The sequence below is a fragment of the Pteronotus mesoamericanus genome, unplaced genomic scaffold, assembly GCF_021234165.1.
Source record: "Pteronotus mesoamericanus isolate MK-2021 breed Mesoamerican mustached bat unplaced genomic scaffold, CSHL_Meso_final contig_116, whole genome shotgun sequence".
NCBI lineage: Eukaryota > Metazoa > Chordata > Mammalia > Chiroptera > Mormoopidae > Pteronotus > Pteronotus mesoamericanus.
Window position 1 is genome coordinate 28970261 of NW_026555027.1, and position 20905 is coordinate 28991165.

General features: G+C 30.3%; 1 protein-coding gene across 1 annotated transcript in view; it reads right to left on the reverse strand.

Moving 5' to 3' along the window:
• SI (sucrase-isomaltase) overlaps positions 1-20905 on the reverse strand; it is an 86908-nt gene that overhangs the window by 12529 nt on the left and 53474 nt on the right. The window contains exons 31-40 of the mRNA XM_054576904.1: positions 20427-20555; positions 19588-19698; positions 17078-17140; positions 10584-10700; positions 8977-9064; positions 8170-8308; positions 5776-5909; positions 4826-4860; positions 4625-4741; positions 1975-2123 (exon numbers count right to left, since the gene is read on the reverse strand). Of these exons, the coding sequence (XP_054432879.1) occupies positions 1975-2123; positions 4625-4741; positions 4826-4860; positions 5776-5909; positions 8170-8308; positions 8977-9064; positions 10584-10700; positions 17078-17140; positions 19588-19698; positions 20427-20555 (1082 nt within the window). The remainder of the gene's footprint in view (positions 1-1974; positions 2124-4624; positions 4742-4825; positions 4861-5775; positions 5910-8169; positions 8309-8976; positions 9065-10583; positions 10701-17077; positions 17141-19587; positions 19699-20426; positions 20556-20905) is intronic.

Sequence of the window (20905 nt, forward strand, 5' to 3'; positions counted from 1 at the left end):
GGATGGAAATGAAAACTAAAGTATAAAAAATAAAAACAATTATATGATTTAGAATTCAATATGCAATACTATAACACTTTATGAGTAAATCTAGACTATGACTAAACTTCCTGACACAATGTTGACAATTGTGATTGATCATATACTAAGTAAAAGAAATTTCCTTTGAAAAGAACTCATAGAGGTACAGATATTAACTAGGACCATCAACAAACTAGAAAGTAAGAAGTATGAATACCCAGGAAAAAAAGTGTGAGACAAGAGTGGTCTTATAAAGCAACTAGAAAGAATAATTTGAATTTAGAAAGAATTTTTTTAGGAAAGCTGGATATTTCGTTTTATTCCTAGAACTTAAGGCATATTGATCAACTTACTATTTTGGTAAATTTACCTTGGTTATTACTGTTCAATTTGAGTAAATATATATTGTATATTTTTGTTGATTTATAAATAGTTCACTATAACAAATTACCTTTTTTAATTACTCTGGTAATACAGGGTACACAAGAAGCTAAGTATACTACCAGGCTAACCCTCCCAAATAATAGAATTATCTTCTAGAGGGTGGGCTACTTGTAGTACAGGCTTTGTCTGCCAAGGTGAGTGTTCTAGGGACCCATCTGTATCAGTGCACCAGCTGTCATTGTTGTGAGAGGCTTCATTTGGTTTCAGTTAATGTTTTTGAAGATTACTTCAATGTATTTGTCCATTTCATGATGGGTGACTTATGAGTGCACCTGCCCAAGCTGCAATGAGTGTTCTGCTGTTTTTGACCCAAAATAGCATGACCCCCATGCCCCACCCTCCCTACTATCCCTATCTCTCCAAGAATGACTTTTTTTTTTTTTGTTTCCCTGGATGAAAAATGTCCTAAAAGGAAAACATTTTTTCAATGTTAGAGAGGTGGAAAAAAAAAACCCAGCAGAAACACTAAAAGGCATCCAAATCAACAAGTTCAAAAACTGTTTTTGAGCAGTGGAAAAAAAGTCTTGATAGGTGTATTGCATCAAACAAAGAGTACTTAGAAGGTGAAAGAAGTTTAAACGTGTAAGAATAAATACACATTTTTACAAATAAATTGCAATTTTCTTTGGTTCCCCCTTCTGTAAGATTATTTCAAGGGTTCCTTCCTTGAATATGTGTGTGTTTGTTTTTTTTGTAACATTTACAATATGAATCAGTTTGCATGTGTCTTAAGAATATAACAGGCGGAAATTTTTGTAACTACGTTCCATAGATAACACTTCAAGATTTGGCATATATCCATTTGAGATTTAAAAAGTGAATCCAGCCCTGACTGGTGTGGCTTAGTGGATTGAGCCCTGGACTGTGAACCAAAGGGTAACCAGTTCAATTCCCAGTCGGGGCACATGCCTGGGTTTCAGGCCAAGTCCCCAAGATGGGGCACACAAGTGGCAACCACACATTGAAGTTTCTCTCCTCTTTCTCCCTCCCTTCCCCTCTGTCTAAAATAAAAAATAAAATCTTTAAAAAAAAGTGAATCTGAAATTTTTTTCTAGCAAGAATGTCAGAAGTGTTCTAAGGTCCCCCATTAGCAGACCTACAGAAAGGAGTGAGATCTTCTTCAGTTAGGAACTTATATGTGATAAATTTCCTTAAATGCTGTAAACAGTAACTAATTTAATCATAGTATAGGGACAATATTATTTATGTAGAAAACTTTTTGAAAATAATTAATAAGGTATGGAAATTATCAAGAATAATACCTGGTATATAGTAGATATTCTTAATAAGAACAATTACTTTTTTAGTAACTAATTACTTTGTTTTATTTTTAATGGCATATGTTAGTCTACCAAAAACTTATTCATGAAAATGTTTGTTAACCCAAAATGTACACTAAAATAACAATGAAAAATTTCTAAGCAAAATACTCTATATTGTACTGAAATATATTATTGAGTAAAATAAATGAAAGCTGTCTCTCGGTGGTGGGAAAAAAATTGCACTTACTCATGTAAAAGAGGTCGGATAACAGTGCCTCCATGAGCATGAACTTCATGCATCTGTGTATAGAAGTAGGGCAATAAAGTGTATCTTATGTTTAGAACGTCCCTTGACATTTCAGAAAAAGTTGTATTCCAGGAAGCAGGATCTTGTCTCTAAAATAAACAAAATTGAAATAGTCATAAGCTTTTGGCATTGTTTAAATCATAATTTTCAAATGCATATTTGGAAAATAAAAAGCAAAGAATAATATTAATTCTCTATCTTGTGCTTTATACTATTGTCAGAAAAATGTTATGCAATAATGTTTCTATCTCCTACAGAGAGTACAATATTAACATTTAATAAGAAAAATGCAGATTAAATTTCTGGCTTGATTACCATGTGTAAAGAGTAGTTCACATTTGAATAGGTGACAAATACATTGTCAACTATGATGATACACAGTGTAGAAGTGAAAAGTCTAAGAGAGAAATGCAATGCTATACAAAAAATGGATTGAAATAAATAGAGACCTGCAGGGCCTGTCATGGTAATCCCACATATTGTGTGTTTTCATGAGAAACAAGTAAATTATTATAGTAAAGAACTAACTACATATAAGGACAAGAAGATCTAATTAATGTTGGACAAGAGAAAAGAACATGCCCCAGTTTGTTCTATAATATACACTCCAGGTAAAAAGACTAAAATTAATTGAAAGATTAAACACCTATTTAAAATATTTTTGCACAAACTAGTTAAAAATAATACAACGTTAAAGTGATTGTTATTTATTTTATCTTCACCAGGAAACAAATAAGGCTGCCACATAACTCCAGAGGCAACACGTTTAATGTTTTGTTGTTGTTGTTGATACCAGCAAGAATAGGGCTCTTAAAAGCTTCTTTATATCTATGAAGATTCCAACTTTTCTAAATTTTAGCAGTAGGAATGCTTAATAATTACTGAGTGGTATTACTGGTATATGTTGGAATAGGCACATACTTAAAAATTAAATATTTTAAGAACTACTAAGCGATATCTGGTCCTATTGTTACAAGTTTCAAAGCCAAATAAGAAGAGACATAGATCATATCTGTTGCTTATTGACTTAACCTACATTATTTCACTTTTAAAGTGTTGATACACAAGCACAGAATTCTAAACCATACATTCCTAAATTCAGTTCTATTTTCTATTACCTCATATTTAAACTTAAGTTGAGGCTTCTGTTCTTCGGATGGTTTTTTTTTTTCTTTTTTCTTTTTTTTAATTTAGAAATATCTCCTTAGTCTAGTTTCTCTCCTCTATTTCATCTTCCCAAAAAGTCCAACCACATTCCCATCTTGGGCTCTTTCACTTATTCCTTCCCAACTGGAATTCTTCCCATCCCAATATAGTATTTACATTAGCTGCTCTCCTCCACTCAAGTGTCTGCCCTAATTCTAATATGACTTATCTAAGAGGACTTTCCTGATTACCCGCTTCTAAAACAGAACCGCTATAAATCTTTATCACTTTGTCATACTCCCTTTGTTCCCTCATATGCATTTATTTGTACCTGATATTTTATCTAAATATATACATACAAATATGTAATATATATAAAATATGTATAAATATATATTCACATCATTATCTATTATCACTAATCTTCCTACATGATATGAATCAGTAGAGCAAGGGTTTTATAAATATCAGCTAGTAGATTCTCCGTGAATACTTGTTGAATGAATCCATATTCAGATTTCTATTGACTCATACCCCACTCTCCTAATATCTATACAAATTTATTGATAATGTGTTATTGATAACAAGTTTTCCTGTTAAATATCTCTATTCAATCATGTTATATTGTATTGCCCAGCTTTCAAATTCTTCCAAAATATGGTCCCATACTGTCTTTCTACCTTAAACAGATTTTCATGTTCATTTCCTGACTAAAATTTCCCAAGAGTGATGCAAAGATTTCAAACACATGCTGAGTTCTACTATTCAGTTACTATGGCTAGGCCTCATCCTTTAAAGATGGGCTCTGTCTACAACTTTTCCATAAGGTGCTCTTGATATTTTATCTTCTCTCTGTATTTCTTCACTGAAAGCCCATGTCACAAAATGTAGTGCTTAGTTAAACATGCATCTAATTGTTCACACTTTTCCATAATTTTTAGTATTGTCTCCCCTCTCATTCAAAAGTTCCTCCAGACAACTGAGTAAAGGGTATAAGTCTGTCGCCTCTTAAAAGTTTCTCATGATTCCCTTTTTTTCTCGCTCAATTTCTCAAATCATTTTTTTAACATAGGTATTTTTTAATCTTCCTATTTTATACACTGATACTAGTATTTCAAGTGGCTTTTACTTCTAATTATTTATTTGAGCTATTTTTCTTATTGTTCCATTCTGGTTTGGAAGAAGTTCCAGAGGCAATTTTTTTTTCCTGACTACTCCAACATTATATAGAACAGCAATAAGGATGCAATTGAACAAGGTCTTGAACTCAAAATTACAAAGAGTAAACCAAGCCAGAAAATTCTCAAAATAATGAGCTTAGAGATTCTCAGTAAATGTACAGAGCATAAAAGCATTCATATGGAAATCAGTGAGGGAGAGGAAATTCAAAACTTGCATATTTAGTGAGAGGAAAGGGAAGAGAGTAAATGGAATAATTACATACCCTGGTACCTTTAATATTGTGATTTCTTGCGTATGGATAAAATGCCCCAAGTTGCATCCAGCGAGTGCAGAGCTGATATTCTGAATCATTGAAGAAACCGCAGATATCTGCTCCAGTCTAAAATACATTGTTATATTTAATTAATTTTCAGTTTTTCCTTAATATTTATGTTACAAATATAAAAAGAGTAGAGCCACTTACATATGATATTCCAAAGAGACTAAATTCCATCATACCTAAAAACATTAGGGAAAAAAATCTTAAAATGTTATAGTTTCCATAAATATTTTGATATTTTTTATTCATGAAAATGTTCTATTTCTAATATCAACCTCTAGTTCAATGAAACATTTTTAGGATTATTAGCATGGTTTTCTATCATTTCTTTTTAGAATTTTCATACTTTTTAACTTTATAGTGTTAATGACATTTATAAAAGAGAAAGGATATGCATCTTTATATTTCTACAATACATATTTAGAACACAAAATGTTATGAACACATATAGTATAAGAAGAAAGTACACTGGTTTCCTTGGTTTCATGTTTTATAAGAAAAGGCTATCTCTGTAATAATTTAATGAGAGGTCTCACCATTTGAAACAAAATGAATTATTTTATGAAATAAAATCCTCTGAGGAATGATCATGTCAAGAAAATAAAATGCATGTAATTTCCCAGCTTTTCCACTGTCAATCATTTTTAAGACTAAATCTCAAACAGAAAAGTAGTCAGTTGCCCTTTAAAATGATAATGTCTTATTTAGTATTTATCCAACCATTACCAGAAAACTGTTTCTAAATTTGGTTTGAAATATGCCATTCTTTAGCACCTATGAGTGATTTGTAGAATCTAGAATTTCTATTCTTAGCTTGTTTTCTTTCCCATCTCCCTCCCTTTCCAACTAGGGTATTGAAACAAAAAGTGACTACATTATTTTCTCAGAACAAACTTTTTGGGAATCATGAGTTTCTAGAAAGCTTCCCAGATCCTGCTTCCTAGTCCACTGCCTTATCATGCTGGTATTTGACACAAAATGTGACACTAGAACTGTATTTCTGAGACAAACTTATAAAGTATGTAAACAACACCAGAAAAAGTAAATACCTAATAAAAAATAAAAAAAAGAGAAAGATGGTGATTCTCACATACCAATGATTGATTTGTCCAGATTGTCCCACTGTGCATAGTTGTCTCCAAGCCAGTGCCCCCCCCATCGTCCAGCAGTTGGATATGTCGAACGAGAAATAACAATTCCTCTTTTGCCAGTTGCCTTCTGCAATGCACTAATATAAGTGAAGAAGGATTTGTAAGTTTTTATAGTAGGTATTTTCTTCAGATATTTCTACTTATAATCAGTCAAGTTAGTAAAATTAATATATTTGACATATATCACATATATTTGCTAACACTTAACAAGAAATGAATGTATATTTATAAAGAATACAATAATTAATATATTTAAAATTTACAGGAAAATGTATAACTAAATTTAGGTCATTTGCAAATAAAACTAAATTTATTTATTATAAAAACTATATAAGAATAAAGTCACAAATTCTCATTGTGTTCACATGAAATAAATGCATTCATAAAAGATTTTTTTCTTCTGTGTATCTTTAGCAAAAATCTTTACCAAAGGCTGGAATTAATAACTGAGTATATCCCTTATTATATTTCTGATTGAGAACTCTGCATAAGTTATTTTCAAAATATTTTAAGTAAAATCTAACTTATTCATTAGAAAAATATCTTCTGTAAACCTTCACAGAATATCATTAATCTGAAAAATTACTTGTCACCACTAAAAATATAATTTAAAATCACATTATACATATTTTCTAAATACTTCTGACACAACAAACTTTACAAGTAATTTAGCACAGTGAATTCAGTTCAATTTTAAGAAACACATTAAACCATAAGACTGTTTTTCTTCTGTTGCCAACTGATTTTGGGAAATTTAGCTTACAGAAAGGATTTTAATATTCTGTTACAGAAGTATTTTTACTGGGTGTTTATAATAGTATACATCAGCATTTTAAAAATATTAGAACATTTATAAAATATCTAAAATTATTGGAGAAAAGTCCTTTTAAAAAGAAAATATTGATTAAAAAACTATACATGTATATTATAAAAGTAGGCTATATGGAAGACTATTATATTGAAAATTTTAAAATATACTTTAAAGTTTTTAACTATATATATATTATAATCATGTTTACTAAAGATGATCTCAAACTAATTCAAATGTCCATTGTTTTTAATTACTGGTGAAATCAATTGATACATATTCTCCAGATACTTATATCTCTGGTTGGGTGGTATTAAATTATTTAAAATACTGGTTAGTATTGCTTAGAGGAAAAAAGTTATTACAGGATTGTTTTCTCAATATTTATTTTAAAACACTCTTTGAAACTAAAGATATTTTATTGAATTATTTTTAAGAAAAGAAAACTTTCAGTATTATGTGTTAATATGCTTTAGAAATAACTTTTTCATTTAATATTCAAAGAGACTCACCATTAGATTAAAAAATGCAGTATCAGTTCTAGTTTTAGAATTGTGTACAAAGTTTTTGTGTGATAAAAGACCTCTTTTTTTTTCTGAGTGTATAATGTAATAAATAATTAAATTAAAAATTTCCTTTAGTGAGAAGACAATGTGAAAAAGCTAACTCATGGAAAATGTTTTATGGATTTAAAACTCAAATTTGGGGTAGCGTAGGAAGGTGGTGAAGGTGGAATAGAATACAAGGGATCATGGAAAAAATACAAGTAAACTACTGAAATTTTAAAAACATATATAAGAGCTATATCAATGTTCAACCCAGCCATATTAATCAGAAGTAATGTCTAAGACACATGTGTTCAGGATTTGTTTAGGTGACCAACAAAAGGTCATAGCTATAATCAAAAAGACTTCCAAATTAGTAGGGGTGAGCTATATCTTATTTGTTGCTATCTATATCAGTCTTATTTTTCAATATTATCTACTGGCAAAAGATAATGCTAATAAAGACTTGATATTCACAATAATGGCCTGGGTTCCATTATCTTTGCCTCATGTAAAAGTTTAATATGGACATAAAAGTTTGAGAAACACAAGATCATTCACGTGTACTCTAATTTGTTACTTTTGCATTTAAATAACAAATTTAGCCAAGTTTTAATGTCTTAATTAATCATATCAAATTATATATTATTTACTCATTTACTCATTCAAAACTATTGAGCACTTACTGTTTGTTAGGTGTTGTGCTATTATGAGCTGAGTATATGAAAGGGAACAAAATAAAATAGTTCAGGGTCCTTTTGGAAATGAGGTAAATATTCAAAGCATGATACTGATGAGAGTGAGAGAGAGGGAAATGAAAAGCTATTATTCTAAATGTCATAAAAGACCACATAAGTTATAGAAAACATGCAGAAGTGCTACAAAATAAGGGCAATAAAAAAGGACTCTCAAATTAGATAACATTAATTCTAATATCTAAAAGATATTAAAGAGTCAGAAAGGATAATTATGAATGCTGCTTACTCATAAGTAGGTTTCATTTGTGACCATCCATATAGATTGTGAACATTGTAATGCAAAACTGATGATCCATCACTAAGGATCTGTTCCGTTTCCATACACATAGTTCTGGAATGTAACCCCTCAGTTCTTTTTGTGAGTTCTAGGAGAAACCAATGAAAAAAATTAATATATTATAAAGTAACCAAAAATAAAAATGTGTAAAATGCAACTGTATATTCTCTTGGTAAAAATATTAATTTTTGCTTTAAATTTTATTGATTTTTAAATCATTTTACACTTTGCCAATGTTATTGTAAATGGAAAAAAAAGTCTATAATTGTCATTGATTGTAGTTACCATTGTGACTGAAAAATATGTGAAAATTTTTACTATAGTCAGTAACAAAAATGTTACTAGTGTTCAACATAAATTTAAAAAAAAACAGAAAAATAAAGTAATCCTAAATTTCTCTTTTATTTTGTTCATTTAGATGAGAAATACTAATTAAATGGATTTTAAAAAATCAGTTTGTTACATAAAGCCCTGGGGTTAAGAGCCAGGCAAATGATACAACAACATTATCTTTGGACCCATTTTTTCTCAGTTTAAAACGTATTTTTTTCAGAGATTTGCCATAACTTTATGTTAACATTTTATGAAGTTTACTGCCTATGTAAGTATATGAGAATGAAGTGTGGTACAGTGTGTAGATGGGTAGTGAAAACTGGGGACGTGAATTCTGTTCCCTACATCTTAAGGTATATAATCGAATTAGTAAGTAATTAATAATAATATGATAATATCAAAGGAAAAGCAACGATATTGTACCTGGAATATAAGGGGGATAATTTAGTTCTCTGTTTCTGCATTGATTAGTAGTTGCTCCATTTACAAAACTTGATGGTTCATTCATATCCTTAAAAAAAGACAAATAAATAAAAAAACGAATTTAGAACACATATTCTCAAAAGAACTAATTCAGAGGGCTAATAAGTATATTTAAATAACAAAAATTACTCACTATTCTAAAAAGCAAAAATCTACTTCTCAATGAAACTAAAGAATTTAGTTTAGCTCAGTGTTCCTTAAGTTTTTACAATTTGTTGTCTATTTTGACAAACATAAAATTTCCAATTTTTCTTTGTAGATATAATATAAGGGGAGATTTAAAAAAAAGTAATTATCTCCTGGAGGATGGGCCCTTTGTAGTACAGGCTTCCCCCACTAGGTGAGTGTTCTAAGAACCTATCTATATCAGTTCAAAAACTGTTTTGAGCAGTGGAAAAACGTTCAGTAAGTGTAATACATCAAATGGAGAGTACTTTGAAGATGACAGAAGTTTAAACATGTAAATAAAAACACAATTTTTTATAAATAAGTTCCTTTTTGGGGGGTCTCTCCTTATATATACACAAAAGAAATACTTTATTTTTGTAGACATAAAATTAAATTATAATACTGTTTATTCTCCCATGTCCTCTCTTGAACACTCATGCCTTGGAGCCAGCCTTGCATCAATTGCTTGTTTTAAAAAACCATACCTTGTGGTTTTTAAAACCATAAGATATAGTTTACAAATACAAAAATAAAAAATAAAAAACTTCTAAGAGTATGTGAGCATACATTTCAGGATCCTAATATCTGCATATAAAGGTACCATCATCTAAATATATAAATTAGTTACCATTCAAAAGTGATTACCTAAAAAAAAATGATTATATTTTCTGGATCAAGTTATCATTCTTGGAGATATTTCTAATATAATCTATAATTGTACATAACTTTATATATAAAGTAAACTTGTATTACTTATTAATTAAAAAATGCTTTAAGTATTACATATAATAAATTTCTAAAGGTTTCTTAAATAAGAAAATAATTAAATTAATATATACTTGTTAAAAATAAACAAAGAAATGTCACCAACAAAAATCGAGAGAAGTATTATATAAAACTACTGTATAAAATATTTATTTATGATAAATTTTTATAATGCTATCTTAAAATTCTGTTATTAAGAATCTTATTAACACTACTTTAAAGTTTTACTTAAAATTAAGAAACTGAGAGATAATTCTGACTAATTTGTAAGAGATTATGATTTCTTAGACAGTTGATTATGAAATTTATACCTATACCAAATGAAAATAAAATAAATGTTTATAAGCACTTATGAATAATTAGAAAAGGAGGCTATTTGGTTTCCTTTGTCAAGTTGAAACTACTCAACTTGAATATTCAGAAAGTAACAGTCATATACATAAATTGAATTGGTAAAACTGTACCTTAACAGTCCCTTGCATAAAAATGGAAAAAATGAAGGAGCTAATTTTCACAAAGAATGGTTTGTTAACATTCTTAGAATCTATTAAGAATTTTGCATAATCAATACACAATTAATAATTTACAATATAAATTACTCAATGTTTACTTACAATCCACAGGCCATCAAACTTCATTTGGTTATTGTAGAAATCTATGATTTCCCTTTCCCACCACTGCGCTGTGGAATTCCTGAAGAAATCTGGAAAAGCTACATGAGCTCTGGAAGCCTGTAGAAATAAAATTTGGACCCACAAATAAAAAATCATAGAAGAGACCATATGTATTTAGATTAGGTATTTATCTGTCAGATCCAGAAGTTACAGAGAAGTAATAATAATGGAAATATGATATTAATTTGAATTACATCAACTTGTATGATTTTCCTCAAAGCACCCCAGCAACAATGGGAAGTAAAAAGACAGAGAGAGACGTATATGGAAAGATAAAAGAACAGCCTTGGAAATCCTACATAGATTGTAAAGAAACCATTCAAAACACAGAAATATACTTTCAGTGTTTCTTTTTTTTTTTTTTAATTAATTTATTTACTTTTTAAATACATTTGTCTCTGCCTCCCCCCCACCTCTTTCCCTTGCCCCCTCCCACCTTCCCTCCCTCAGCTCTTCCCCTTTGGTTTTGTCCATGAGTCCTTGCTATATGTTCCTTGACGTGATAGGGAAGTTTTTATACCTTATCTTTAGAGCTTCGTTGCAGCTTTACAATTGTGGAGTACAGTGGGGAAGAAAAGGGCCTTCTTTTCTGATAAAAAATTTTTTTGTTTACCTGGTTTACTGGTCTTCCAGAACCAATATACCATTCCACTCCAACCAACTTTTTATTAAATTTATTGGGATGACATGTTTATATTTTCTCTCTCACATCTAACCCTTCCCAACCGAGTGAGAAAAGTTGATTTACTCCTTTCTATACTAAGAAAATTCCCTACTTGCCAGCCTACCCATATACATTCCAAAGTCTGAGTAGGTGTGTTAGCAGAGGAATTACCTGCGGACAAATCATTTGCCTGAGAAACACAGCTTCCCTTGAATGCTTTCCTGTCACACTTCAAGACTGTGTAGTAAATACCAGAATAGTCTTCTCCGTGAACAATGTATAAGATGGCATTGTGCATAGATAAAACTCAGAGTAGGAAATATAAGGATTTACAAAACAGATATATCATGGACACTGTTAGATTTGAAAAATACTTCATTTTATTATTTTGCCCGAAATTGTGCTTTACTCATATGGGAAAAAAGACTCAATGTGGTTATATTCAATGAATGTTTTCTATGTTAAGCTCTCCTATAAATTACAATGAGAAATAGTAAGAAAGGTAATGCCATATTTTGTTTTGCAAATTTCCATTATTCTGCTCTTTCTATAATCCATTCGTTTTCATGTTTATTTTATTCTTTTAGTTGGCTGATTTTATTCCTTTAAACAAATCATTGGTTATGTACAGAAATTTCACCAGATACATGTGATCCAACACACTTTATACCTTTTGTGGAAGAGTAATCCAAGTGATTATACATACAGCATTGCAAATTGAAGTTACCCATCAAAATCTATATAAAGAAGATATACCCACTTCTCCAGTTGCCAATATTACCCAAGATTAATAGGTAGAACTTCAGCTGAGATAAAATTTACTTTTTTCCTGAACAGCATAGTTCAGTAATTTTTAAACTCTATTTAGAAAAAAATTGGTTTTAAGTAAAAATGGGTCTCTAATTTTTCATACTGAACTTTAATTTTTACATGACCTTGTATGATATAATGATTATAATTCCATTTACTTAAAAGATCGATTACCAACCCTTTTCTAAATACTGCTCATATTTTTGAATTACAGCTTACATCTTATATTAGCTTCAATTGTACAACATAGTGATTAGACATTAATATATCTTATGAAGTGATCACTCTCTGATAAATCTAGTACCGATCTGACACCTTACATAGCTATTACAATATGTATTATTGACTATATTTCTTATGTTATACTTTATATCCTCATGCCTATTTTGTAACTACCAATTTGTACTTCTTAATTCCTTCGCTTTTTTCAACCTCATTCCCAACTCCTCCCATCTGTCAATCATAAAAATGTTCTCTGTATCAATGAGTTTGTTTCTGTTTTATTTGCTTATTTTGTTTTTGTTTTAGATTTCACACATAAGTGAAATCACATGACATTTGTCTTTCTTTTTCTGATTTATTTCACTCAACACAATACCATCCAGGTCTATCTCTGTTGTTGTAGATGGCAAGATTCCATTCTTTTTTTACAGATGAGTCCTATTCCATTGCACATTTAAACCACTTCTTTACCTATTCATCTATTGATGGACTCTTAGGTTGCTCTCATATCTTGCTATTGCAAATAGTGCTGCAATGAATATATAAATGCATATCTTTTTTCAAAATACTTCTTTGGGGTTCTTTGTAAAAATACATAGAAGTGGAATTGTCTGGTCCTTCTTTTTCTCTTATAGCCTTTGTTATAAAGTCTGCTTTGGCTGATATCAGTATTATTACCTCAACTTTTTTTTTTGTTTGTTTCCATTTCCATGAAATATTTATTTTCCATCTCTCTACTTTTAGTGAGTCTTTGGTGGAAAACAAATACAAAGATCTTCTTTTCCTATCCATTCAGCTACCCTACGTGTTATTTTTTCTTTTTATTAAATTTATTGGTATGACATTGGTTGATAAGATCACATAAATTCCAAGTACATTTCTGATATATTATCTTCACATTGCATTTTGATTAGGGCATTTAATCCATTTACATTTAAACTAATTGTTAACAGATATGTAGTTATTGCCATTTTATTATTCATATTTTTACTTTTTTTTCTTCTTTTTAAAGAAGTTCCTTTACCATGACCTGAAATACAGATGTGGACGTAACAAACTCCTTTAGCTTTATCTTGTCTGATAAATACTTTATCTGTCCTTTGATTCTAAATAATGGTTTTGTCAGGTAGATTCATCTTGGTTTTAAGTCCTTACTTTTCGCCACTTTGAATATTTCTTGCCAGTCTTTTTGGACTACAAAGTTTCTGTTGAGAAATCAACTGACAGTCTTATGGGAGCTCCCTTGTAGGTAACTAACTTCTTTTATTGATTGCCAACTCTTAGTTTTGTTGATTTTTTCCCTCTAATTTAGATAGCACTTATTTAATTTATTTCTGATCTAATTTTATAATCTTATTCCTTTTTCAGGTTTTGGGCTTAGTGTGCTCTTCTTATCCTAGTTCTCAAAAGTGGAGAGTTAGATTGTTTACTTGAGATCTTTCTTCTTTTCTAATGGAGGCATTTATCATTATAAATTTTCCTTATAGACTGCCTCTGTTGCATCCCTAAGATTTGATATGTTGTATTTTCATGTTGCTGTGTCAAGTTATTTTCCAGTTTCTTTTTTGATATTTCCTTGACCCATTTGTTGGTCAAAATTGTGGTGTTTAATTTTGTCATTTTATGAATTTTCCAGTTTTTTTTCTGATATTGATTTTAGTTTTTATCCACTGTGGCCAGAAATCATACTTGGCATAATTTCAATATTTTTAATTTGTTAAAACTTGCTATGTGTCCTAACTAATGATATATCCTGGAGAATGTTCCATGTGCTCTTGGAGGAACACTTTGTAAAGCATATGATTGTCTAACCACTATGCTGTACCCCTGAAGCTAATACAAAATAATATTGAATTCAAGCTTTAATTGAAATTAAAAATAATAATAAACAAACATATTGCCAAAGACAAAAAGAGAAAAGTCAGGTCGATAAAATCAGATATGAATGATAAGGCATTACAACGAATGTCACAGAAATAGAAATCATAAGAGATTATTATGAACAATTACACACCAACAAATGGATAACACAGAAACAAATGTATTGTTTTCTATAATCATACAACCTAACAAACCTGAATCATAAAGAAATAGAAAATCTGAACATAGCAATTAGTTGTAAGGATACTGATCTAGTAATGAAAAGTTTACCAACATAGAAAAGCCCAGGTCAAGATGGCTTCATTGGTGAATTCTACCAAACATTTTAAAAGAACTAATGCAAATCCTTCTCAAATACATCCCAAAAAAATGAAGCAGAGAGAATATTTCCTTTCCAAACTCACTTTAGGAGGCCAGCATAAGAGTGATATCACAGGAGAAAAGAACCCTAATGAACAATATCCCTGATGAATATAGGTGCAAACATTCTCTATAAAATACTAACAAAACATATTCAACAGCACAGTAAAAAAGATCATAAACCATGAACAAATAGGATTTATCCCTATGATACAAGGATTAATTAATGTACATACCACATTAACATAATAAAGAATAAAAATCAAATGATCATTTCAACAAACTTGCAAAAAATGTCTTGGACAAAATTCAACAACCTTTCATGAAGAAAACTCTCAATGCACTAGAAATAGCAAAGTTATTTACCTCAAAATAATAAAGACTGTATATTAAATGTCTACAGCTAATATCGCAGTGATTCAGAAAAAAAATTCTATAATGTCAGGAACAAGACAAGGATGCTTACTCTTGTCACTTCTATTTAACATTCTACTGACAGTCCTAACTAGAACAATTAAGTATAAAAAATATAGTATAAAGCATCTAAATCAGAAAGAAAGAAGTAAAAGTTTCCTCTTCGTGAATGTCATAATCTTATACACTAATGATGAACTATCTGGAAAAAACATTAAAACCATTACATTTAAAATAACAATACACAAATAAATAAATAAATAAATAGGAATAAATTAGGAGAAAGATTTATTTATTGAAAACTACAAACAAAACCTTGTTAAATAAAATTGAGAGGCAGACAAATAGAACCATATCACACTTCAGGGAATGGAAGAATTAATACAGTTAAAAGATCTATACTACCAAAAGTAATCTATAGATTTAATGCAACTCCTATCAGATTCTCAACGTTATAATTCATTTGGAAAAACACACATACACACACAGAGAAAACCTAATTAGCCCAAATAATATTGAAAATGTGGAAAGGAGCTGGAGTCATCACATTTCCTTATTTGAAAATATATTCTTCAAGCAATCATAATTAAAACAGTGTAGTAACTGCATAAAAATTAGCACACAGACCAATGACACAGAATAGAGATCACATAAATCGACATACACATATATAGTCAACTGATCTTCAACAAAGATGTCAAGATTATACAATGGGAAAAGGGACATTTCCTTCATCAAATAGTGTTGAGAAAATTTAATATCCATGTGTAGAAAAATAAAATTAGACCCCTATTTTTATACTGCATACAAAAATCAGCTTAAAATGGACTTAAGACTTAAATGTAATGCTTGCAACTTCAAATCTAAGAAAAAAAGATAGGGGAAACCTTCAGGATATTTTGTTTTAGCAAAAATATCATGTATATGACACCAAAAGCAAGGTAAAAAAAATTAGATAAGTGTCACTGAATCTAAAAAGCTTCTGCACAACAGAGGAAATAATCAACCAAGTAAAAAAAGCAACCTACAGAATGGAAAAAAAGTGTTTGTGCACCATATGGCAGATAAATAGTAAATTTCCAAAGTATATAAGATAATCTTATACCCCTATATTAAAAAACAAACAACTTATTTAAAATGGACAAAGACTTGAATAGACATTTCTATAAAGAACACATACAAGTGGCCAACAAGTAGATGAAAAGATGCTAAACTTCATTTATGTCAAGATAATGCCAATCAAAATCAAAATGCATGGAGCTTTCTCAAAAAATTAACAATAGAACTCCCATTTGTGGGAAGTTACCCTTTAAAAAAAAAAAGCAACTTGAAATCAGTATCTCAAGGAGATATCTGAACTCTGAATTCCCATCCTTATTGCTGCACTTTTCACAAGAGTGAAGGTTTTGAAATAACCTAAATGTTCATCAATGGATGAACTGATCAAGACAATGCGGTATATACATACCATGGAATGCTATTCAGTTTTACAAAAGAAGGAAATCCTGTAATATGAGGCAAAATGGATGCACTTTGAAAATATTATGCTGAGTAAAATAAACCAGGTACAGAGGAATAAATATTGCCTCCACTTATATATGAGGTATCTAAAATAATAAACTCACAAAATGAGAGAAAGCAATGGTGGTTGTCAGTGGCTGGGGAGTGGGGATAAAGGGGGGAATTGCTATTCAATAGGCACAAAGTCTCAATTATGCAAGATAAGTTCTAGTGATCTGCTGTATAGCATTGTCCTTAGGGTCAAGGATGCTGTATTATGACCTTAGAAATTTAAGAGGATAGATGTCATGTTAAGCATTCTTACCTCAATAAAATAAAAAAATAAAGAAAGAAAGAATCATTGCTTCCATTAAATATGTACGGTTGCTTAACAGAGTGACTATTTTTGGTATTTATGAAAAATAAATAAATTTGATTTAAATATGGTCTAACATAGAGAATTAGAAAATAACCCATTTACTTTTTTAAGGAAATTATTTAAACTGAATGATTGGTCAAAGTGATAGTTAAATCCATATGCTGAATTTCCTTTAGCTATATAGTCAATGAATGTAAAACTTACATTAACAGCTTCATCTTCAGTCAGGCTTTCATTTATTGTTATATTAGGTAAATCTGGCCAAACCTGCATAGACATAAGAAGTTGAAAACCAATTTAAAGTGACTTCAGTATTATATGACTGTATTGTAAATAAATTAGAGTTTTAGAGCCATATTATAAACTGAAGATCCCTGATTAGTAATTCCTTCAGTTATTTCTTTTTCAGTTTTTGTTTTGGAATATATGCTATTTGCAAACTATTCCCATTTTCCATATGGATATTCTTTTTAATATAGCAAATAAGAAAAGGAAAAGCTAGCCTTTGTAGTAGTTAGTGATTTGGAAAACAATTCATGTAACCAAAGGTCTGTCCAAAAAATAATATGAAAACCACATACTAAATTTTATTTACTGTAGTATATTAAAATTGTTTCTGTAATTATTCTAAAATCAAAATATAAAATAATAAATACATTTTTACTTAAAGAGAACTGAACATCTGAGTTGAATGACGCCATGATGAGCATCTTCATGGTTTTCACAACAAGTACTAAACCCTCCTCTCCCCTCCACTCCGCCAAGCACCCTGCCCCTGCCTTCCTCTACCAATGTTTTCCTTGAACCCAAACACAACAAAAGAAACAAAAGAGAACCCAAGTTCAGTCATGCTGAAAATCTGTGAATTTGATTCAATGTTTTAGAAATGAGGAAGTTTCAAATAAAAATATAAAGAATCCCCATAGATTAATTACTTAGGATTTGTTGCTGATTGTGGAGGAATGGATTAGAGGGTACAAATCTGAGGAACTGTAATAGAAATATAAAATGACAAGAAACTAGGAAGAAAAAAATCCCTTTTTAGGGCCTACGTGTTATAATCTACACTTGCATGTTTCTTAAAATAGCATTTTTTCTGTTTATCATAGATTTGTTAGGTAAGAGCTAGGAATGAACAGCTGGGGGGAAATAAAGGCAGGGCCCTCGCCATTACAATCTAAGAAAGAACTTAATTCAGGAGGCTGGCAGCAAAAGAAAGAACTCAGCAGTCCTGAGCTTGGCTTGATAAAACTGTCAGGTGTCACGAGCATTACAAGCAAAATAGCGCAGGAAGAAGGGAGAGTTCTTGAGACTGTTCAGAGAAAAAGGTTTCTGTAAGCTCCCATAACAATCTTACTAAGGTTGCCAGGTGTCCTGTGTTGCAAGCAGAGATGGTACAGGAAGGGGCGGGACATAGTCCTTGAGATTCTGTGCTGGAAAAGGGAGCTTCTTTGTAACAATTTCACTAACTAAGACAAATAAACTTTACTAACTGAGAAAGGAAGGCTTTGTAGCTGTCAATTATTCCCAAGGCAGGGGAAGAAGGGGGTACCTAGTAGCGAGCTGATGTATATAACTCCTGAACCCAATAGTCAGCCTACTTAGATTAGCTAAGTATCCACTTGTAGTCTCAAGTATATAGAACAAACTTATTAACTTACTAACAATTTACTAACAACATCTTTTCCTCTATATGTGAGTACCTTTGCCAGGTACTTGTTTGCTGCTCCATGCTTGTATGTATTTCATAAATAAACTTATTGCATTTGCACTAGATGTGTTTGTCTCTCATGTGAATTATTCTCTTGCCAAGTGAGACAAGAACAGAGACAGAAGAGGAAGCCTCTTGACTCTCACTCTCCCCAATTGTAACAGTTTTTTTTTCTATTTTAGTTTAACCTTTTTATTTTGAAATTAATTATATTCAGACTTACAGAACAGCTTGCAAATATTATACCTAGAGTTCTGCACCCTTCACCCTGCACCCTCTAATGTTAACATATTTATAACTATTGTACAATTATCAAAACCAAGAAGTTAATATTAATATCATACTATTAACTAATCTACAAGCCATTTTGAATTTTACCACTTTTACCACTGATGACCTACTTTTGATCCAAGACCAAAAAAGGATTTCGTAATACATTTAATTATATCTTCCATTATGGAATTTTTTTTCTATTAATGACTAGTAGTTTTTTATCCTCTTTATTATGTCAGCCAAATCAGGACATTTTTTCAAAATATATATTAATATACCCATGTCTGAATATTACTGCTAAATGTAATAAGTAAATTATATTCTTGTTCAAGTCAGGAATATAAGTTAGCTCTTAAAAACATTGCTTATTTTTTTAATGATAGGTTTTTTTAAGTGCATAAATTTAAATGATTCTTGAGGTATAGAATAATGATTCACTGAGCTATTAGTGGTAGTTTGTAATAAAACACAAAAGGTAGCAAGAAATACAAGACAATTTCAAGATGGAACAAATAGTATTTGGACTCACAACTTGTATGAATTTTTTCTCTATTTTTAATAATTTGGATTAAACTCATAAGAATATGTATTTTCTTTACTAACTAGTAAGTCATAACGTTCCATATAACATACATACATTTCTCTAAATATGTTCTTAACAGTTTTAATTCAATAGAAACTTTCAATGAAATATTTTTCTTTGTATTTTAGTTCAAAGTCAAATCAATACCTTTGCCCAACAGATATCACTAGTATTAGGCCATTTGACAAAGACATCTTTTTCCCGTCCTCTTTCAAATGCAGGGTAAGGCTTTGTTTCATTTCCTGAAATTGCTGGATCCTAAATTGAAATGAAAGACAAACCAAGTTACTATGAAATAAAATTATAGCCTCTTGGGTAGCTATGAAACATTGTAATATTCTGTTAAACATTATATTGTACTTTCAGAGACACACTGAGAAGTGGACTGATGATACAAACTTCACTGTTCTAGCTGTACTGTCTTATAAATTTCTTATAAAAAATTAAGAACTTCAAAAATATATTAGCTGTGATTTCAAGCAAGATTACTAGAGATTTTCTTTTGTTTTTATTTTTCTAGTCGGATTTCCGGCTGTGTAGCTTGCTGCTTATGAGATAATGATAAAATATTCTCCCCATTGAATCACTAAGTTGAAGGCAATTTTTGAAACATAAGAAACATAAGAAGCAGTCCAAGAGAATGATCTGGGAAGTGTATGAGAATAGGAAATCCATCATCCCTTGGTGATATCTTCTATAAATTGACGCCAGTTTATAACATGGGCAATTACTAAAAACCAGCTTGCCTTTGACTCCCAGCTTTAGTCTTAGATCTCTAAAAGATGCATCAAGTATACAGGTAGCCTGTGGTAGCCCATGTAAATAAAAGGAAGTGTTAAAGGAAGAAAGTTTTAGATTTTGGAGTAGAATCCAAAGTTACATACTTCTTATTTGAAACATCTCCCCACATTCTTTAACCTAGGAGAGAAATTTTAATAAAACCAAGGTAATAAGACTTGGATAAAATATGAAATATAAACACTGACCAGGATAATAATGTATCTCATTCCTTCATTTCTTATTTTGTCAACAAACTGGGGAAGGTCATGGAACCTTTCACCAATTGTGAAGTCTAGTTGCCTTTCCATGTAATCAATGTCCGTGTATTGAACATCCTGAAAAATACGAGAATTGTGGTAGTGGAGCAAGAATCATATTAATAATCCATTAATTATTATAAGCTATGTTTTAACTAATAAGTATTTGAATGTTATAATAAAATTATAATTTATTCTTAAGTAACAAAATTTTAAATTATTTTCTGTTAGTAGACATTAGCTATTTTTTTCTGGGTGTTATAAAATAAATGGGTGGCTAATACAATGGACATACCTTTTTATAAAAAAATGGGAAACCTTCCTTTTATGAAAAAATTCACTTGTATATTTCTATATCAGCCACTATAAAGTTAATATCCTCATAATAATCCTCAGGAACCTATATTAAATTCTATTTACTGATATCT